At 43.0% G+C, this 23,013-nt stretch overlaps 1 protein-coding gene across 7 annotated transcripts in view; it reads right to left on the bottom strand.

The window, feature by feature from the left end:
* Positions 1-954: 954 nt before the first annotated feature.
* LRRC28 (leucine rich repeat containing 28) overlaps positions 955-23,013 on the bottom strand; it is a 59,609-nt gene continuing 37,550 nt past the window's right edge. For 6 of the 7 annotated variants that reach the window (XM_080982211.1, XM_080982209.1, XM_080982210.1 and 3 more), the window contains 5 exons: positions 21,759-21,965; positions 14,872-14,974; positions 11,465-11,640; positions 9,405-9,564; positions 955-3,900 (listed from right to left, as the gene is read on the bottom strand). In XM_080982211.1, the coding sequence (XP_080838337.1) occupies positions 3,828-3,900; positions 9,405-9,564; positions 11,465-11,640; positions 14,872-14,974; positions 21,759-21,965 (719 nt within the window). In that variant the 3' untranslated portion in view covers positions 955-3,827. The remainder of the gene's footprint in view (positions 3,901-9,404; positions 9,565-11,464; positions 11,641-14,871; positions 14,975-21,758; positions 21,966-23,013) is intronic. The other variant, XM_080982212.1, reaches the window with a different exon arrangement.

Here is a 23,013-nt window from a genome sequence, read left to right as displayed (position 1 = left end):
TACAGAGTACAACTCCCATGAGCTCCAACCAGCATGGAATGCATTTCTAATGGAACAGTCTAATAGAACAGCATGTTACTTGCGCTCAATACCCATAGGTTCCACCATATGAACATAACTGGTTCCTGAGAAATGGTCTGTAAGGCAAGCGCTCACATTGTGAGCCGACAGTTTCCATGATTGTCTATGGAGAAAATCCCAATGCGTTCCTGTCCCTGACGTTCAGTAGTTGTGTTTGGCTGGAGAATCTTTCCAGGAGCTGAATAACTGCTCACTGATTTGTATATTGTTTGGATATCTGAATTGGAGGTCTGTGTAGTGACATTAGGGTAGAAATCTTTCACGTGAGAATAACCGAAGAGCTGTATGCCAGGTGTTCACATAGTGGGATTTGCTTGTACATCTCTTGATGAAAAGGTGTGGTAGTTTCCTCACTTTCTTTAGGTCTGGGGTGAGAACTGGATGTGGGAAGGGGGCAGATCCAGCCAACCTTCCACAGGCCATTTTTGACAGCGGCTGGGACAGCGGCTGTCAAATCACCTGATGTCATATAGTGCAAAATCCCAACACTGCTGAATTGAAACCACATCTGCAAATCTAATGTTCCTTTGCAGCTGCAGCTTGAATTTGGCACTGTTTGAAGACAAGGCTTCACCTGTCCCCACACCTACCTATACACCAGGTGACTAACAGGTGGGTGCGGCTTGAGCCAAATGGGCCGGGGGGGGGGGAGGTTGCCAGGCCACAAGCTCCCCATCCCTGCTTTATGCTGAATTGGAATCTGACCAATACAAGTGGGTTGAATTGCTTTCAGTGCTGCCGGAAGACTGGCTCATTATTAGCTTTGTTACCCACCATTTGGCTTCTTTGAACACACACACACACACACACACACACACACACACACACACAGGCCTACCAAACAGTTTAAAAAGCACAGAGAAAAACAACAGACAAGATGCCTCAGTTTTATTTTGGGGTGGATGTGTACAGAAATAATTGCAGTTAAAGGCAAGCTTCACATTTGAGGGTTGCTTCATCTTTAAAACCAGCAAAGCAGGCAGATTTCTGCCCATGTAGTCAGAGACAGGCTACAAGTTACAGCTGTGCATTTAGAAAGGAGAGGACCTCCGTCCCATTATGTATCCCAACAGGCAGGAATGGCTGAAGTCCTGCCTTAGAACCCACCTACCCGAGGAAAGCAAACCCTGGGCAAAGCCCAAGGAGCAAGGAGTAGCTTTGGGTTTTGGGGGAGGCTTGCAATTTGAGAATTAACTGTTGTTCTCCCCCCATTAAACCAGCCTTTCCCAACCTGATGCCCTCCAGATGTTTTGGACTACAGCTCCCACCCAAACATCTGGAGGATGCCAGGTTGGCAGAGACTGCAATGAGCTCTACCAATGGTGATTTTTTTTCAGAGTTCCAAATGTTGGGGTTTTTTTTTTAAAAAAAGCAGCAACGAAGGGAACTCCTTCCTTTGTACAAGGAATGATTAATTACTCCTTTTATCTGCCCAGACCTGGCATCAATGGGCAAACGACAGCTCCCACCATAGCCAGACCATCATCTCTTATTTTTAACTCATAAAAAAACAACGGCCCAGTACTAAGGCAGCTGCAGCAGTCTTCCATCATTTTCCACATCCTCAATGCCTCTGTGGCCCAACCCCTACGAGTGAGGGGTGGGGCCCAGAGGCATTTGATAGAAGTGGTGACAAAGGCTGTAGCTGCTTTGTCCAGTCCTGGGCTGAAGGAGTACGGGGTGGCTAGAGCTTTGCTGCTTTCAGCATCCTAACCTGTTCCTTCTGGTCACACCTGGGGAGGCTGACCAGGGAAAGCCTGGGTCCCACTGGAGGGCACTTTGCCCAGGGCCTTGCCTTTGATTTAACCAGAGCCCTCACTCAACGTGGGAGATCAGGGAGAGTTAGGGATTCATGCCACTATAGCATTCGCGGCCTATTGGGATACTTAGTTATGGGCTCTTCAGAATTCTCAGCAGATAGCTTCCTGAGGAAGTGAATGAGGCAAAAGTATTCTAGATGGCGGTCACTTCAGACTGCAGTTTGAAACTTAGCGTTTTCGAACGCTCCCCAATAAAAGAAACTCTCATGTGTAAAATTGGGTGGGGGGAAAATCCAAGTCCTTCTCTGATGCGCTAACTTGTCAACTGAAGAGAACTTCTCTTGGTTGAACTTCCTGGGGGTTGCTCTGTTTAAGGAAAGCATCCATGAAGAGCCAGCAAGAGGGAAGAGATGCTCTCTCTTTTTGCACCTGCAGTACATTGCAAAACACCCTCTGCTTCCCAGACTACACCAAGGTATCTGCTCCTGCTCTGACCAATATTGCATTTGCCACCCAAATGCACATGAAATAGTTTGCCACCTCCTTTCTTATGCTGCTTTAAAGATTGCTTTGGTATTTCAGAAAGTTAGGTACTTTGAAACAAGCAAAGCAAAACAATGTCTCATTGGGTCAGTGCCTGTAGCCGATTTGTGTCTGGAAAAGAATACCAATACCAGTGTGTTAATGAAAATAAATATTTGTAAACCACTGAACCAGGACTGTGTTTTGCTGATGCTTCTTTTTTGTTTGTTAAAAAAAGAAGAATAAGTAAGTTACACCCACATGCTGGGCTTCCTGTTGGCTTGTGCTGGTAAGAGCAATCAAAGGTTCCAAGAAACAATCCTCAGAGCAGTAATGCTATTTGTGAGGCACTTCTTGAGCACAAGCAAGTTAAAATGCTATCATAGCCCTTTAAAAGTTATGTTAGGAAAAAGTGAGTTTGCTTCACTCTCCCTGCTGTGGCCTCCCCAGATGTCAGAATGTTTGACTGAAGCTACTCTGGAAAAATCAACCAGGGTATTGAAACTACAGTTATGAAGACCACACCATTTTACACCTTAAAACAAGCACCATTCACATTACTTTTGAAGTTTTTCCCCCTCAAGTGCACAGTAAGTAGGGTTAAGTATGCAACCCCTTGACTCACCCAAACCTACTGCTGCTTTTAACCCTTCTTGGCTCTGCAACAACTCAGGATTACAAGTTGACAAGTCCGATATTTGATTTTTCACGGCTTCCAGTGGTGGTCCCTTGAAGGCTTCCAATCTCACATGCAAGTGTCAGTTCCAAATTCTCCTTACCCACTTGCAAGCAGACTCCAGCAACTGGTATGCAGACAAGAGTTATTTTCCATGAACAGATTTGTAATTCTCATTTATTGTCAAATAGGCAGTTAAGAGAAAAGGAGAACACATTTGATCCTGAATGGAAAAATAGAGAGTGGTGGTGGTGGAAAGAAACAACATGGCCAGAACAAATAAACTGCTACCTTAAATGGCTACTCTTAAGAGGGCAGTAGCACACAGCCAAGTAAGGAGGAAGTTAAAGAAAAGTTTAAAAGTATTGCAAATGGTTGGTTAAAAAAAACAGTTTATATCATCCGAGTGGCTGAAAGCCGCTTTGAATGCAACTAGAATCATACGTGCAAAAACACGAGTGTGTCCTGGAGGTCATTGGCCTGCTTGATGTTTGTTGCGTTTTACATTCTGCCTGGGGAGGAACAGGAAGGTGTTAACCTTTATGGAAGCTAGAGCATCAAAGGGCTTCCAAGAGAGTTCTGCCTTTCATCCAAATTTGATAGGGGTGCAGGATTGAAGTGGCTCTCCGTGTTCCCTGCCGGGCACTCCTCCGGCTGCTTTGGCACACACGCACGCAGATGCGTGCAAACACACACACACACACACAAAAGCTGTATCCCAGCACCGTCAGGAGACAGCCTAATGAAGCTTTAAACTGGCGCTGCTCCTGAACAGCTTTAAGTATTTATCAACTCAATAGGTCAAAAGTCTGCAGACACTGGGTGGAGCAGCAGTATGCCACAAAACTAACAGTTGTCCTCCTGGAATAGAAAAATGGAAAAAAAAGAGAGAGGGAGGGAGGGAGGGAGAGAGAGAGAGCAGTTGTCAGCTCAAGATTAAAACATTGGCCCTTGTCCACAACACACAACTTTTCTGGATAGTTAAAAAAAAAAAAACCAGGAGGGAGGATTAAGCCGTGGTAAACTAAGTACACAAAATATTTGAGTTTGTAAAAATAGCAAGAGGTTTTTCCTCTGTCAACATAAAAAGAAATTCAGCTAAAAACTTTTGCAGGTTTTGTAGCTCTGAAGGGCATGGGGGACATGGAGAATGCCTTGATTTCTTAAAAGGGTGGGACAACGTATTTTTTTTATTCATGCCCCCTCTTTTAAACTCATGCTCCCCCTTTAAAACATCACATTGCTTTTTTTAAAAAAAGGCCCCTCTAAAACCCAGTCTGGATGGCCATTTGTCATGGACGCTTTAGCTGAGTTCCCTGCATTACAGGGCGTTGGTGTCCCTACCAACTCTACAATTCTGATTCTGGTAACAAAAACAAAGGGGTGCAGCTAGCGTGCTTCAGGCCTGTGCCCTGTGGTTATAATATGCAGTCCTAAGACTCCTGAAGAAGGTAACACTTGCCACCCTTTAGACACAGGCGCAGATCTTTGCACAACTGGTGTGAACAGTTGCTCTTCCCAGCTGTGCTGCCACATACGCCTCCTTTAGTATCAGGCAACTTCCCCCTTCTTCTGAATGATGAGTAGGCATCAGCAAGTGCACCACTGTGTGCCTGCACATTCTTGTACTAAGACACCTTTGTAATTCCTTATCCTAAGCTCTTTTAAAGCAGAAGCAATGGTGGGCATTTCACTGCCCTAAAACCCAGGGCTGCCACACGTCCGAGATTTCCCAGACATTACCAGGATTTCAAAAGCAGAAATGACATCCGGGGGCAGGGAATATGGCAACCCTGTATTTGAAATATGGCAACTCTATATTTGACAATCCTTTCTCAATGCACTACCCCATACTTTTTCTAGCCAGTGACAACTCGTTTAATTTTCACACATTTAAAACACACCCACCCACCAACTGTGGCCACCTGCTCCAGGTCGATTTCTTCAACACAAAGCTGAACGCCAGAGCTACCAAGTCCACAGGGGTCAACACGAACTTTGCTGTATTTGCGTTGATGGGTTCTCTAGCATGCAGCAAAGTAAGGAAGCATCCCTGAAAAATGGCAGGGACTTGGGTGCAAATACTGTTTGTTGTTGTTGTTTAATATATGTTTGGCATTCCTTCATTTCAGTGCTGAAGTCGTTGCCAAGTATTTCAGACACACATTGATCTGATTAATGGGAATTTAGTACCCTTTGGCTGTGGTGGCAGAGGGGAAGGGTGTGTTGCCATAGGGCATATGCCAGCGCTGTATACAATGCACATAATCTACCTTAGCCACCTGACCAGAAGTTGAATAAGCTGCCAGATGTGGTGTGGGGGAAGCCACACCCTTTATGAAGGAGACCTTAAATATACGTGAGCAAGGTGGAAAGTTGGTTGTTGCAATCAGAGAAACTTTCTGAGGGGGGAGGGGGGGCTCTTCCAAAGCAGTGTGTTCAAAGCCATCTGGCTGCTGTCCAAATTTAAGAGGCTCATTTTGTTCTCACTTCATAAAGCTCTGTTACTTACTGAAGGGGGAGGAAAAACCCATTATGGCTACAGACGCAGTAGCTGTAAACAAGAAAACAAGAAAACTACACCATCCACTTGGTATCAGCAGACTTTTCTTCTAGGAAGGCTTTAGGTAGCTACGGTTGGGTGGGTATGGAATTGATATTTCCTTACAGCGGATTGCTGTTTTCAGTCTCCTGGAGGGCCCAATTCAAATCAGGAACTAGTCAATATAATAATGTTCAGTAAGACCTGCAAGGTAAACCCCCCTTGCAATCCCACTGAGTGTGGTGCTTCAGGGGGTGGCACGTGGAAGTCCTTTGCTGCTGTGGCACCCTGTCTGTGGAACCTTCTCCCCCTAGGCAAATTTGACTCCCTCATTGAACTTTAGGTGGGGTGTGAAGATGAACCCTTTTGATCAGGCCTACAGCACAAAATTATGCCTTTTGCTCTTTTTAAAATGTGGTTTTAATGTACCTACTATTTTGTTGTATTTTGATATGATTGATTTTGCTTGTGAGCTGACCTGAAAGGATCTTAGTCCTGAAAAGTGGCACAAAATAAGTAAATCTAACAGCACTTTACTGTCAGTTTGAAGGACGAGCTCCATCTGGATCAAAATCATCTGTCAGAGCTGATCTTTTGAGTCGTGGATAGTACTGGAATTTTCTCTGCCAGAGGTAGGGCCCTTTTCTGTCTTTGGTTTCCATGAGAACTTCATCTAGGGCAAGAATGGAGAACCTTTGGCTGTCCTGATGTTGTTGAACGTCAACTCTAACCATCTCTGGCCTTTGGCCAGTCTTGCCGAAGCTGATGGAAGTTGTAGTTCTGCAACGTCTGGAGGACTAAAAGTTCCTGGGGAGGCTTCCCAGTCTCTGAATCAGACAGAGAGAAGAATCGTTGGCCCTTCTGTTGGAACTTTTCCCCAGTTGTACTTCTTTTCGTTGCCTTTTGTCCCCTGTGTCTTTATGGGCCTTGTAATGAGTATGGGTTGCTCATGCGTAAGTTGCCGCCTCTCCTGGCTATGTTGCCTTGTTAAACCTTTCTGTCTGGACAGCCCTTCACTTCGTGGCTGCCTCAGTCGCTAGCAGAATCCGTCAGTGGGCGTTTCTTAAACCTTTTCCAACATAAAAGTTGTTTGACGCCAAGTCTCCTCCTACTCTCCCTGCGCGGAAGCCTTCTGCGCAGGGAGGGCGTGGGTAGCGGAGGACCCGTGCTCTCCCCGCTGGTGTCCGGTGAAGAGTCCTGGAGCCCTCTCGCCGATTCCCCCATCTGCCCCCCTTTATTCCTGGTGTTGCGCTGATTTGCTTCCCCATCTGCTGAGCTGCCTCTCTCCCTGCTGGGCCCTTCTCCAGCATCATTTGAGAGCCTTCCCTCCGCCTCTAGCTCCGATGTCAGTTCCCTGACAGGCCTGTTGACATAGCTTTTGACTCGGGTGTCTTGGTACTGGGAGGTACCTCGAGGATGATGGCAAAGAAGCCTGGGAGGCAGAGGAGGAGTCCCTGCAGCAGGATCTATCACCTTTCCCTGCTTGTTTTGGGTCTTCCTTGCAGCTCTGTTTGCTTCTCTTCCTCTTCTGTTTCTTTGGGGAAAGACCACCTTCTGTTGTAGAGAGTGCTGTCTCTTTCCCCCTACCTGGGCTCCTTCAGTTCCCTGGGCAATCTGCCCCTGCACCCGATCTATTGTTATGGAGGGAGAAAGTGGGAATTGGGAGTAGGGAGGATTTAATTTAATCATCTCTGGGCATCTCTTAGGAGTTTGGCACTAATCTCATGCCTGGCATGGAGGACGCTGGCTGGCCTTCCTCCTCCATGTTATTGGATGCAACCTGTTCCATGCTATGGGCCATGGTATGAAAAATCCTGTCTTCCTCCTACTCTACCTGAATAAGTGAGAGAGTTGGGACAATTTGTGACATTTAGGTACATAGCCTGTGGGTTTTTGCTTGCCTCCTCTGTGCTCTTGCTCCTGCCACTGTGTCTCAAGCCTGCTACCCACGCCAGAGGCTAGCCATCATTGTGCTCCCTCATTGCCAATGGTGCCAGGAAACAGCCAACTGGGATCCACCTTGTTCCCAGCCACTATGGAGAAGGCTGGGGGCAGAAGGGAGAGGGATGACTGGGGCTACACAGCCCTGTGGTTGCTGGTTTTCCCCCTCACCTCTAACTCAAAGTGGCAGATTGCAAGGAAGGGGGAAAAGACAAGGAAAATGAAAAAGAAATCCCAAAACCTAGATGTTTGGCTTTAGGGGCACCAACTGGTCCAAAGCGCTCTAGGTAGAGGCAGTTTAGGAACCAGGATGCATCTTCTTCCTGGAGAGGACCGTCAAGATTTGGACCTTGGCAGTTGCCCAGGAAGAGGCACCACCTTGAAGTTGCCGATCGCCACAACTAATGTCAAGTAATAGCTACTCAGCAAGGAGACTTCCAGCAGCATATTAAGGGCCCAAGCTAGCAAAGCAGTTTTCCTGCCACAGGTCCGACTGGAGGGAAAGGGAGTTCTGCAAGAGCCATTCTTTGCTCTCACATTGCTCTCACTAAATTAAATGAAGTTTATTGAGAGGAAAGCCTGCTGGCTTCATTGTGCACATCCACATAGCAATGGCCAGATCTTCCATTGCTAGTCCTTCATCATAAGTTGAGCAGGACACCACAAAGAAGAAGAGGTTTGCCCTTTTCTCTTAGCCAAACTAGATTCCGCGAGATTACAAGGCAAGTTGTAGAAGGACTGGCTTCTTGATTTTCTTCTCTTTTTGAGTTTTACACAAGAGGCTCATGAATACTATAAGTGGACATGCTTTCTTTTCATGCATGGATGAAAAGTCTCTTGCAGAAAGGGCAACTGGTTCATCTTATTTCCTGCCAGAAATAAGGCTGCAATGCTTTGCTAATTACCATTGGGCTCTGCTGAGCATCACAATGTCACGAGTTACAAATTGGGTGTATTGGCCCTTCATCATTCAGTTCTGATTTGAAGTGATGAAAGAAACAGATAGTTGATTATAATTTACCTGTTAGTCGAATGTCACCAATACATACAGGCTACTTCTTTAGTCATGGGGAATCAAAGTATGGTTATCATGGGGGAAAGCTGCATAACAGAGCTTTTTAGACATGGATGGCTTCTTTTTCTGAGTTCTGAAAATACCAGCATTTTCTTAAAAAGACAGACAAGCTTCTAGCTCTCATGGATTAAAAGGTGGAAAATGAAGGTAGACTGGCAGTGTGTTAAAGGTGTGGGCTACTTGGGTGCCAAGAATATTTGCAAACTTTCTCTCCCTCCCCTTTAAATATCAATAGCCTACCTACACTCCCTATTGCTCTCAAAGGGACATTAATTAATTCCAAATTACTCTGCTTCCTAGTCAAGCAAGCTCACAACACTGGGAAAAAATGAACCTTCCAAGAAACTTGCCAATTAAGCAATTCACCACTGTGAAAACTTATCATTTTGAGGAAATATTACATAATCAGTTGTAAAGTTATATGGCAAGATTTTTGAGTGATGCTATGAAAGTACGTCACCATAGGTTCTAAGAGCCATCTTCACACCTCATGATGTCTGGACAGTTTTATCCTACTATGTTTTATCCTACTATGTTCCATTGACTGTGTTGTGTTCTGATCCATGTATACAACACACTTTTTTTATGCCAATAAAGGAGACTGATTGAGTGATACAGTTGTACAGTTGCTGCCTGCTATCAAGGTAGGTACTGGAGCCTTAAGAATAAAGTGAATATGGTATATGAAGTCAACAGACTGAAAACGCATAAGAGTAGCACAACCATGGCCCTGTGTAGATGCCTTTCCCTGTAACTGAAGCCCTTGCATAAGGTCTAAACCCCCAATGTAATTTCCCCTGTAATTACCCCTGATGCAATCCAGCCATTGGCGTCTCTCTCAGGGGAAAGAGCTTTGGGTAGACAATAGTAAACATGGGCTGGCTGCAACGGTGGCAGTGTCCCAGAGGGCAGTACAGCAATTCCAAGAGACTCCTGGGTAATGAGATTGGATTCAGGAACTTCAAATCTAGAGGTGGGGGGGAAACACAGAGACGGTGACTTCAACAAAACAAATTCATAGCTATTTTAACACTACAACCAAGCTGGACACACTTGAACAAAGAAATGGAAAAACAACAACAGTAACCTGGGGGGGGGGGCGCACAATAACAGGGAATAGCTCTGCTCACACAAAAAAATACATTGCTGCTTGAACAAGCTCTCTTGTTTTCCTCTTCAATGAAATCCTCTCCAGTTTTCAGATGCAGTATCATGAAAAGTCTCCTACTTTCTATCTTGCTTATGTTTGGAATGAGAGTTGGAATGGTGGTTATATTATGCAGCAAGATCATCCCTGAGGGTGTTGAATGGCCATCTGTCATGGACGCTGTCGTTGAGATTCCTGCATTTGCAGGGGGTTGGACTAGATGACCCCTGAGTCCCTTCCAACTCAACAATTCTATGATTAATCTAAATAGGTTTACAGGGCCTAGTAATCTGCCCCTTCAACATTAGACTTCTAGACTTGCAACTCAAAAGCTTGAAATGCTACCGACATGTAGTGATAAAACCTATTATCAAGCAGTAACAGTGATTTTAGCTATATAAAGGGAAAGATCTCAAGTGCATTATTGCTAGTCACCATACCTCCTCCCATTGATTAGTGCCAAATTCCCTCCAATATGGTGCATAGTTCTGGGCCAACATTCCATTGCTGGCCTAAATAAAAATAACTGCGTCAAAGAGGTATGGTTGGAGTAGCAAAATGCTGGCTTTTAACTTTGCACCATTTTCTTGGCAATTGGGCTCATCTGCTCATTCACATTCATCCTAATTATGTTTTTTCAGTCTCCCTACTTCCCAAAGTAAGAGATCATTAGCTCCCAAGGACTTTTGAGATATAGCTTGACATTCAAATTCCTGTTAGGAGCTGAAGCCCCATGTGGCAGCATGATGCAAAATGCAGACAAGCCATGGGCCAGTTTTCAACAAAGAGCCTGAACTGGGGCAGAACTAAAGCAGCTCAGCTGTCATGTTGCACTGCAATGGCCAACGGGCTGCAAGCGCTTCTTTCTGCCTCATGCTTAACGAGCCTGCCAGCTCTGGAGCTGGCTGCCTGAGAAGGAGCTGCATTGTTGGATGATGCATTGCCTCTTGCCGCAGGAATATTATTATTTCTGCTTCTCTACTCTCCCATTAAAAGACAGTTGCTTCCCTGCTGCGGACTGCGAAAAAGACTCTGGCCTTTTCTACGCTCTGTGCAAGAAAAGACTCCTAAATGCCTTTTACCTAACACTTGGCTGTCTTTTTGGGCCTCTCATTCTTATTGCAAATGTAGCTCGGGAAGCCGTATGATTTGGAGTTTTGAGAACCTGAGTCAAATTTCACAGTACACTGAAAGTCTACATGCTTCAAGTACTGTGCTTACCATAAGCTTCTCCTTCTCACTGTAAGCTTCTCTGTTTAATTTACAAGTGTTGTAGACACTTCATAGCTACCCAACTCTTTATACTCCTCCTTTTGCTTCCAGCAGTTTCAATATGCTCATGAAACACCATCTTTTAGTCCCTTTTCTGTCTCTGTTCCTTGGAAATGAATTTTCTCCCTTAATATTCACACCTCTCCCATCTACAAGCTTTCAAAAAAGTTCTCAAAACACAACTACCCTCTTATGCTTTTCCCAATTCACTTCACACCTCTCCCATCTACATACATTTAACTACTCATCTTTATGGGGCTGACATCTCATTTCTTGGTTTTAATTTTCCCTTCCCTTCTGTCCTTACTTTTTTATGCACCCCAACTGCTTAGACAGTGAGGGCACAAAGAAATATGATGTCCATTTATAGTTGTTTCACTACACAGTCTAGATGTTTAGGTGCTTGATAAACATTAATGTTGCAAGAATGCAATCACCATTCAGCTACCTTTTAAAAACCTGCAGTATGTGTTATACAGCATCCGCATGGCCATCTCTTGCAAGGGCAGAACGCGGTCCGACTCTGACCCAATTGACTTCACCTCTGCTGGGAGGAAAACTGTCAACTGTCCTGATGAAAAGGTAAGAAGCTTCACCTCTGACTTCTGAACAGGAGAACCACAGCTGGAAAAATATTTGAGGAAAGGGGAAAGCTGTTTAAAAGGAGTAAAATATCATGAAAAATACTACCAAAGCCTTCTAAAGATACTTGATACTTGAAAGTGCGCCACCCCGTTTCAGCCTGTCTGTGCATTAAGTCAGAGGAGAATGATCCAACAAAAATAAATATTTTGAGTATATTGGACTCCACGTATGTATAGGAAGTAATTGTTCAATAGAGATAGATGTTCGCAAGTGTATTGCTGCGAATGCCTTATTGAAGTGCCTGGTGTGAGTTTCTTCAGTGATAGTATTCTTTTTTGGTCTGAAGTTGTTATACACATCAATTTTGTACTGGTGAAATCCCTGATATTTGCAGATGTTCATGTACTTTCAAATTATATTCCTGTAGCACAGGGATTAGTGGAAGAACAAAAATGGACTTTCTGAGCCCTTATGGTTGCTAAGAGACTTATACTTCAAGCCTGGAAGGATAAATATCCACTATCTATTATGAAATGGTTTGAGGACCTCACTGCCATGGTTATGTATGAACATATTTCATATAGATGTCTAGTTCCTGTTCCTACATCTATTAGGACATCTGGAAGGCATGTATTAATGCATATGTTTAACTTAAGAGCCATGCAGTGATGGTTACTGTATATGTAATGTGAAGTGATGGTGTTTTTAATTACTATTAGTACTATTCATACATTATTATTATTTTAATAATAATTGCACAGAAATGAATTGTTTTAATTAGTTTTTAAACAAGATATGATCCCAATGGGATGCATATCCTCTGTATCAATAACTGAACAAGAGCCCACATTAAGTTCTTGAAGTGAGGTAGGGAGAACATTGCTTCATGTTGGTATAAGCAAAAACCAAATCCCAAGAACACAAACAATGCACATCTGTCATGAGGATCTTGTTGGAGGGACATTTCAAAAATTTATTGTGTGTACCTTCGTACAAGAAACCAGGTACTTCCGACACCCCAATAACATATCTCATTAATACACTGTTTTCAAAGCTGTGCTTTCATAGTTACCATTGGCATTCTTAGCTAGTGCCTGTGTACATCTTAAGGACATAAATGTGCAAAGTGGTCTTTCCTTGCCAAATTCTGAATACCAGTGTAACTCAAGCTTTCCTAGTACAATACAATTCCAAAGATAAACAAGTGTTTGTTTTACCTGACCATCAGAGGTCTCTGTGTTTAGAATCAATCACTTTAGAGTGATAGTTGATTTCCCACCTGTAAGGCTGAATAAAACTAACTACCTTAGAGCTATTAAAGCATTACTGCAATGCCACATAGTTGTGCAGGATTTTCTTCTCCCTACAGAGCTTTCCTTAAGAAAACGTTTCCTGGGCTCCACAAAAAAATGAGAGCATGAGACAAGAAATGTCTGTACCTACATCTCAGGAAAGGAGGAGAACTTACTGTATTATAGGGAAGGACACTCAGCTTATAGGTTTCTCACATGCATGAAGACTACAAAGCATCATGCTTCAAGAATGGAACTACAGCGTCTCCACAGACAAGACACATTTCTGTGTTTACAACAAAGCATGCTAAGACTTTCCAGTGTGACAGTCCCAACTTGAGTTCATCATATTTCATTAGCCTCAACAGATGCCAAGACAGTTGCACACAAAGCTTTCTTCAAACTGTACTAGTGTGATGCCTTACCCAGAAGGCTATGATGAACACTATGCAACTCTAGGGTCACAAATGATTTAAAGCAGAAGTGGCAATGTACTCAAGGAAATTAGTTCAAAGAGATCATAGTGAAGAGCGAAGGTCAGTATGTGAACAGGAAAGAGAGAACAACATGCCCAAATGTGGATTTTCTGGAGTTTGGTGCATTCTGCCAAGTGACTCAAAAAGAATGAAGCGGAGAATATGAGGAGTGGAGAAGTCAAGCACTGCTTCCATGTTCTTGAAAGGAAGGCTTTTAAGTTAGACTGTTAAGATCCCTGCTTAGCCATGAAGCTCACTATGAACCTTCAGTAAGCCATTTCCTGTATCAGGCAAGGATAAATCATAAGGATATATTATAATGTGGCCTCAGGATGGAACATGAAAGAAATATGAACCCTCTAGGTTGACACCAGCTGCACATTAGCAATTTCCAGCAAGTTGGCTGCAAGATTTACATGCCAACGATATTACTTAATACAACATAGTTAATTCTGTCTTCAAAGGTGCTGCTTGGCATTAGCAAGGAACGGTATGCATTTATCTTCACGATTCAGAGACAAAAAAGTGAAAGAAGCAATGCCTTGTTTCAAATTTTGCTATCTCTACTACATAGACGGTAAATATATTTGGCATCATTAATGAAGAAAATGTGCAGCTCACTCTTTCACGTATCACTACAACATTGTTCCAATAAGGCTACGTGTTCACCTCTGTGGCTGCTGCTTCTCAGCATCTACCTCTTTTGCCAGATATATGCTTTTTTTATCCAGCATAAGAAAAGCGTACAGTATCCATATAGATCAATTTACATAACCACCTGACAGAAGGCAACTGAGACCTACAGCGGGTTATACCTGCAACTACCATTTTCTTTAATGTACATCTTTTCAAGTTTTGCCAAGGGTGCCTAAAGCACACAGAGAGATGCTTTTTAAAGCACAAATGAATCCAAATTAAACAAGAGGCATGCTATCCTGTTTGCTAAGGGAATACGTTTTGCCACAAAATTACCGCCTTAATATGAAAAACAAGTATAAAAAGATTCAACACACTACCCCACAGTACATGAATAGGGTTGTGGTTTTTCTAAAAAGCAAAATACAGGTATAAAGAAAGTCTGGCCCACATTATACTTTTGAGGTATTTGGTACTGCAAAACCCACAGAACACTATGCATCAAAATACACTGACAGAGCAGAGTCATAGAAATATTTAGAAAATTTTTGAGTCAATACTTTTATTCTGTTGGCACCATGCTTCATGTTGAACGCTATCATCCCAAATGTCCTAAAACATCAAGAAACACGACAGACAACTAGTCAGGGGCTTAGCACTGTAAGTATTGGATATTCAGCAAATTAATGTAGGAGATTTAGCACAATTGGAGGGTACTGGCAGTCAAAGTAATCTCTTCAAAGTAATGTGATGTGATGAATAAAAATCACCCAGAGTAAAGTTTAACTTGAAAGAGACAGCCTGTACTTGTTATGGGAAGCTTCAGAAGATAAGAGGCTACACAGCAACTGAATTCATATACTTACCCACTGCAGCCAATGACTTTATTATAGAGGTATGAGGGAAGTCCCTTCAGGTGAACATTGTTATCCACATAAACATACTGAAGTTCTCGAGAACGACCCAAATCTGGATTTAAAAGGAAAAGAAAATGAAGGAATCACAACCCTGGCAGAGATATCCAAAATAGTTAAAGACACATTATTTGGTTCTGCGTCAATGAACACTCATATCCATGGCGGTTGACTAAAAAAACCTCTTATTAGGAAAATAGATGAAATTTGCTGCAAAGCAAGGAGAGAATTCTCCAGTGTAAATTCACCCTCAAGTCAATCCCCTGTTCCTATTTCTTGTCTGGGAAGCAAATGAAGCATAGACTCACTCTCAATGCATTATAGTATAGGAGTCTTATGAATTGGTGGAGGTAAAAGGATGCAAAGGAGCTCCAATTTTCTTAAGTGATCCTTTTAAAGAGGTTGCCAAGTCTCTCTCTCAAAGATTATTTGACTCCAAGACAAACAATGATGTTACTAGTAAAGAAAAAAAGTACTCTGTGCAAGTGTGCAGATATATACTACACATGCACACACACGCACACACAGTATCCTTTTGCAATCTGAGCGGCTACATTCTTTACAAGGAAATACAAGCTTCCCCGCTCCCACCCCAGTAATGGACACACACAAAAAAGCCTTTTCTAGGGTGCATGGTTTTGATGTAAAAACCAAACCTTTAAGGAAACATTCCTCTTCAGCCCACCAACTTCCTTTTACCTATTCTGACCTGGCCCATAATCCACTGGGGAATAAGGAACTATGGATGTTCATTACGAGTTAGGTGAGGTGTACCATTTAGAGAGTTGTGGATCACAAAATCCTCCTCCAGCCCTGCAGCACATTGCTGTAGTCAAGCTTGGACAGTGCCAGAAGATGTATACTCTTGTGCCAAATTATGCAAGGAAAGAGATTTATGTTACGTCTTCCCCCTCCAAAAGCTGGTTTTGAAAAGTGTATTATGTTGGGTCTGTTCACATCATCATTCATTTTTTCAGGACAAACTAGGCTTATTTTATTCAGTTATTGCATTTTTACACCATTTTTATTTTGGCTTTCCACCAAGGAGGTCTGGCAGCATTCTGTTCCCTTCCCATTTTATCCTCCCAACAAACCTGGGTCTCCCCATTTTATAACAAACTGATGAAATTTGCACCCATTCTGCTAATACACTGAACGGAGCATGATTATTCTTTGGATTTCATACTTCTCTAAATTCTGTGATACAAATTTGCTAATTTATTGTTTGCCAAAATGCAAAACAAAAGTAGTATTTAAATACTTTTTTGGGATAAAATATGTACTTTAAGTATGCATTTCAATCTGAATTTAGAAATACAAATGATTCATACGCCTTTTGAAATCTCAGATCAATGCAGAAATGAGAGAGAATAGACCAGAAATAGGATTATCTGTGCATTTCTTGTTGTGTGTAAGGTTGCGCTTAAACTACCCAGAAATTTAAAGTTGTTCATTCAAAATATGGTAATGAGATTACTGAATGTCACCATCTGCTTAGAGAATTCTCATTGTTAATTTAAAAAACAGGTGCTGATCCACAAAGCCCTATACTGCTTAATACAGGCTTCCTCAACCTCGGCTCTCCAGATGTTTTGAGACTACAATTCCCAACATCCCTGACCACTGGTCCTGCTAGGTAGGGATCATGGGAGTTGTAGGCCAAAAACATCTGGAGGGCCGAGGTTGAGGAAGCCTGGCTTAATCCTACCTGCTCCCAAAATACCTGCCTATTTATTAAGCTATACTGTACCTCAGATGCCCTGCTCCAGGTGCTATTGCATCCTGACTGCAGTGGGTAATAGCCAGAGACAGGGTCCTTTGACTGGTAGTTTTGAAGAGCTCTCCCTAAGTTTGTCTGTGTGACACATGGTGAAAACTTCTTATTCTTCTGTGGTTTTAAGTACACAGGGGTTTTTTCATTTTTGGTTTTGGTTTCTTGTTGCTTGTATGTCTGGTTTCAGCTGTTGTTTTCAATGGTGCTGTGATTTAAATTTTTGTATTAATCATTGCATTTTAAATTGTTTTTTTGTTTTGTTTCAGATGCTGCCTTGGAAACTTTGGCTGAAAGGCGGACCAGAAATCTTTCAAATGAATTGATAAGAACAAGAGTCATTTCTGAGACCTGTAGAATAACCCTAATTTCTTTTCCACTGAGAATCACAGAATTCCAAGAGTTGGAAAGAACCCCAAGGGTCATCTAGTCTAACCCCTTGCAATGCTGAAGACTTTTCAGGAACCAGTCCTCATACAGCTTAGAAGCTTGCATAACATACACACAAAAATCAATGCACTTGTTGCATTAGTACTTGCTACTTTTCATCCTGAACTTCTCAAAAAGACTAAAAGCAATACCAAGCCAAACCACAAAAGATTTTCTAAATGCTTAGTAGTTGCTCCTGTAAGTGGGTCTGCCCACCCTCTGTTGCCATTAAGTTTTAAGCATCAGATAACATAATAAATATTGCAAAATGTTCTTTGCCAAACACATTCCTTCTGAGCTTCACAGATTAAGGAAGCTGCCCGTCTGAAGCTACAAAGAAAGTTTTCATGTGGCTTTAAGCACTGTAGCTTGTCTAAAACATTTCCACTTTCTTCCTACCAGAGTACAAGATCAAAGCCTTTCTATTAGAACTGACCAAATGGTAAGAGTCCTGAACAAACCCCAATTCAAGAAATCACCTCCCCCCTTTTAACCTCAAGGCACTGGCATATGCATTCCACATGGCTGAAGATGGAACAAAAGGTCTTATGTGCCTGCACTGATGTTCATTAACCCTACAGTGAAAGGAAGCAGGGAAAAGAGGGGACAATAAACCCCTCTGTCTACCACACTTAGAAGAACGAGACCCAGTTGTTTAACACTATGGGCACGCAAATCCTCAATAAATGTCTGTGCGCATGCGCGCACGCGCAAACACACACACACACACACACACACACACACACACATATATGTAAGGTTTCAGTTATAATAGGTAACTAAAAAGGTAAAGGACCCCTGACAGTCAAGTCCAGTTGCAGACTCTGGGGTTGTGGCACTCATCTCGCTTTACAGGCCAAGGGAGCTGACGTTTGTCCGCAGACAACTGGGTCATGTGGCTAGCATGACTAAGCTGCTTCTGGCGAAACTAGAGCAGTGCACATAACGCCGTTTACCTTCCCACTGGAGCGGTACCTATTTATCTACTTGCACTTTTTGGCGTGCTTTCGAATTGCTAGGTTGGAAGAAACTGGGACCGAGCAACGGGAGCTCACCCCGTCGCGGGGATTTGAACCACCAACCTTCCGATCAGCAAGCCCAAGAGGCTCAGTGGTTTAGACCACAGTGCCACCTGCGTACCCCAATAGGTAACTACTACTGTACTTATAGGGACGCGGGTGGCGCTGTGGGTTAAACCACAGAGGCTAGGGCTTGCCGATCAGAAGGTCGGTGGTTCGAATCCCCGCGACGGGGTGAGCTCCCGTTGCTCCCAGCTCCTGCCAAACTAGCAGTTTGAAAGCACGTCAAAGTGCAAGTAGATAAATAGTTACCACTTCGGTAGGAAGGTAAACGGCGTTTCCATGCACTGCTCTGGTTCGCCAGAAGCGGCTTAGTCATGCTGGCCACATGACCCGGAAGCTGTACGCAGGCTCCCTTGGCCAATAAAGCGAGATGAGCGCCGCAACCCCAGAGTCGGTCATGACCGGACCTAATGGTCAGGGGCCCCTTTACCTTTCTGTACTTATACATTGGCTTGCAATATAAAATACTAAAGTACAATAAAAACAAAATATTGAGCAAATATAACCATATAATAAAACAGCAGAGCTAAAACTTTACATAGGCGTCTACAGCTTCTGGAAGGCCTTGCTGACTAAAGCCCAAAATCATTATTTGCCAGCTCGCCTCCTCTCCAGCCCACCTCCCATGGATGGGATCTAAAATGGTTAAGTGATTAATGTTTTCTCAGACAATGGCCTTGTCCACACGGCGCTTTGAACCACGGTTTAAGCTAAACTATGGTTTAAAACAAATGAGCAATGCGTTAGTGCATGATAAGTCCCTGAAGTACTCCTCCCCACTTCTTTCTTCTGTAGGTTGGGGAGGAAAGAAACCAGAGCTGGCTTACCATTACAGTGGTACCTCGGGTTAAGTACTTAATTCGTTCCGCAGGTCCGTTCTTAAACTGAAACTGTTCTTAACCTGAAGCACCACTTTAACTAATGGGGCCTCCTGCTGCTGCCGCGCCGCCGGATCACGATTTCTGTTCTCATCCTGAAGCAAAGTTCTTAACCCGAGGTAATATTTCTGGGTTAGCGGAGTCTGTAACCTGAAGCGTATGTAACCCGAGGTACCACTGTACATGTGAACTGGCACTTACGGTTTGTTCCCTAACAAACAATAATGGTAAGCCATTCCCCCCACCCCCTTGGCTTACAATCAGAGTTTATTGGAGGAAAATGGGAAGGCAGTCTCTGCTTTGTTTCCTCCCCAATGGGCTGAAGAAAGGATTGGGGGAGAGCAAGTGGGCCTTTTGAGTAGCATGTATAGTTTGATCCAGTTTGCATGTTACGTTAAATTACAGTTTCAATATGGTATCTGCAAAATACTGTCGGGCGCCAACTACAGCTGAAGACCAAAAACTGTTTTTAAAGGTGTTGAAAGTGGCTTCACATCCCACAGTGTATATGCATAGACCCACATTCTGTCTCTCTCGTCCCACTGCCATCTCTGTTCAAACAAAGAGAAGTTGTTTACCAGATGAAGAAAGTATGACAACTACACATACCGTGGGCATATATCTTACTCTCAAACTGCCTTCATTTACCACCTGCCTCCAGTTTATTACCAGCTGATGTATTTTCAACATGGGTACATTAACATGCAAAGGTCTATTCAAAATTAAAACAGGCTTGTCAAATACAGACTCCTTATAAAGCTATTTCTAAAGACATTTCTATATATCAAGAGATGCTATCAACAGTTAAACTAATAAATGGAGTGGTTGTAACGTATAATTTTGCCAGTCTAAATAGATGAATTCATTTATTCAACTCAATCAGAACATTATTACAAATCCAGAAACCACCAAACCTAATTTTATAGCATCTTTTTTCCTTGTTAGTATGTGGGTTTGTTTTTTTAATGTATTCAGTAGACATAATTGCAACCAGCCTGTGGAACATGAAATCTAGGACGGCAAACATGCACTAAGACAACTTGTGTGTGTATCTGTGACCATTTAAACCAAACTATGGCTAAAGCCCTCTGTAAAGAAATCTCTCCTACAAAGCAGCAAAAAAGGAAGGCTTTCATAAACTTCATTCACCAGACTAGACAGCATTTTACATATGCATATCCCTTAAACCTAAGGCCACAGTCTGTAATTATTTTCTGACATAAGTAGTCTCTTCAGAGAAAGCTCAAGGCTTCAGTAGTCATTCAAAAATTCAAAAATGGGGCTTTCCAGGACAGGATTTTTAAAGGACATCTTAATGATGCCTCTGTCACTGCAATACATGTGTGGTTTTTAACAGGTACAAAATCATACTCCTGTTTTCCATGGAAAGAAAACAATTTCAATCACAACAACAATTAAGTTTCAGTCACCTCAACTACGCAAGAGGACTCGAGTTGGAACACTATAGATTAATGTTGTTGCAAACAGGGATTTAGAAGTAAATATTGGAACAATGATGTTATCCTAGAGTGAAAAAGTGGCATTCTTGGCCAGTTGATTAAATAATAAGGTATATCTCCTCATTTTATATATTTAATAGTAACAACAACAACAAAAATAGTTGTATTTCTTAACCTCACTTCACAAATCACCCCTAAGAAAGTAAAATAACCCAGTGAAGACTGGATGGGAACTATTAACTTTGGCTAAGCCAACAGTTCATCAAAGCTCAGCTTGAAGGCCTATGGTCAATTATGCATCAGATGCCCTTGGAGTTTCGAATACAAAAGAATGGGAATTTTAACCTGGCATGATAAAGTGTACAACTTAGGGGATGTATTTATCTTTCCCTATCTTTTCTGATTTTCCTTTATCACAATATTAATCTATTACTGTATGTACTGTTATGTAATGTTCTTGACATAATTTAGTTTTAAGACAGAAAGATACCATAACAGGAGCCCGCTGCAACAGATCAGCGGCCCATTTAGCACAGCATCCAGTTCTCACAGTGGCTCACCAGATGCCTACGGGAAGCCTGAAAACAGAACCTGAGTACAGCAGCACTCTCCCTTCCTTTGATTTCCAGCAACTGGAACTCAGAAGGACACCGCTTCAGGCAGTGGTGGTAAAAAGGTAAAAGTAAAGGACCCCTGATAGTTAAGTCCAGTCGCAAACGACTCTGGGGTTGCGGCGCTCATCTCGCTTTACTGGCCGAGGGAGCTGGCGTTTGTCCGCAGACAGTTTTTCCGGGTCATATGGCCAGCATGACTAAGCCACTTCTGGCGAAACTAGCGCAGCGCACAGAAATGCTGTTTACCTTCCCGCCGGAGTGGTACCTATTTATCTACTTGCACTTTGACGTGCTTTTGAACAGCTAAGTGGGCAGGAGTTGGAACTGAGCAATGGGAGCTCACCCCGTTGCAGGGATTTGAACCGCCGACCTTCCGATCGGCAAGCCCTAGGCTCAGTGGTTTAGACCACAGCGCCACCCGTGTCCCCCCAACAGTGGTGGTAGAACATAGCAATTGTGGCTAGTAGCCATTGACAGCCTTATCCTTCGTGAATTTGTTTAACCCTTTTTGAAAGCCATCTAGGTTGGTGGCCATCACTAGATCTTGTGGAAGCAAATTCCATAGCTTAATGAGGGGTGTGGGAGAGAAAGACAAAATCACTCACCAAGTGGTAAGAACGCAAGGCGGTTTCCAGCCATTGACAATTCATTAAGATTAGGAAGTTGGCAGAGATGGCGAGGGACATACCACAGATGGTTCCGGTCAGCAGTTAGGTACTGAAGAGAGAGGCACATATGCAGCTTTTCAGGCAAAGTTATCAAATGATTGGTTGAGATGTCCAGCGTCTGCAGCTCCCTAAGGTCTCCAACCTCTACACACACACACACACAAAAAACACACATCAAATTTTATTGCATTGTAGGCCACAATATTTAAAGAGCAGCTTAACAGGAGTGCTATTCAAAAGGAGAAAAGAACCTATGTATTTTACACATTGCGGCATCCACTGTCACACAGCACCATTCCCAAGGCTTGTTATGGCTACCCAAGATACAAGTGAACACCATACAGGTTGTCTCCAACTAGCTGGGTCGCAACTTGTGCAGGACTAACCTATACTATGAAGACTATGGCAGGCTCTGAACAATTTCACAGCATCTGCTAAGCTCTCTTATTTATGACATACCATCAATCAGGTTACTGGAAGAAGAAGAAGAGTTTAGATTTGATATCCCGCTTTATCACTACCTGAAGGAGTCTCAAAGCGGCTAACATTATCCTTTCCCTTCCTCCCCCACAACAAACACTCTGTGAGGTGAGTGGGGCTGAGAGACTTCAAAGAAGTGTGACTAGCCCAAGGTCACCCAGCAGCTCCATGCGGAGGAGCGGAGACGCAAACCCAGTTCCCCAGATTACGGGTCTATCGCTCTTAACCACTACACTACACTGGCTCTCGAGATGGTTTAGGATTACACACATGGTAGTACTGCACTTAAGAGAGTACTTTGCAACTTAGATACTTCCTTTGCCATAGCCTCTAGAAGACTCTGTTCCCAAAGCTGTGCTAACTCCTTTTTATGATGGCTGCCTCCAACAAGTACACATGCAACTATGTTAATTTAAAGCTCCATTAGACACAATGGAGAAACTGATAGGTGCAAGGAGAAGCTACTTTCCCTAAATGGGGGAAAGGCTCACAAATCGATATGAAAATGTTCTTGTAAATTCTCATGGGTTTTCTGCAAACCTTGCAATGAAAACTGCAATCATCAGATCTTGATTAAAGTAAGATTGCTTCCAATGACCATGGTAGGGCAGGAAGAAAGATTCCAATGCACATAAAAAACCTAACCACAGAATCGCTATACGAAATGGGGGGACATTCCCATAGGAATCTGCTTGGCTGCTGTGAAAATAGG

The sequence above is a fragment of the Podarcis pityusensis genome (genome assembly GCF_964106645.2).
Source record: "Podarcis pityusensis genome assembly, chromosome: 14".
Taxonomy (NCBI): Eukaryota; Metazoa; Chordata; class Lepidosauria; order Squamata; family Lacertidae; genus Podarcis; species Podarcis pityusensis.
Note: the sequence above shows the minus strand (reverse complement) of the source record. Positions and strands in the feature narration are given on the sequence as shown.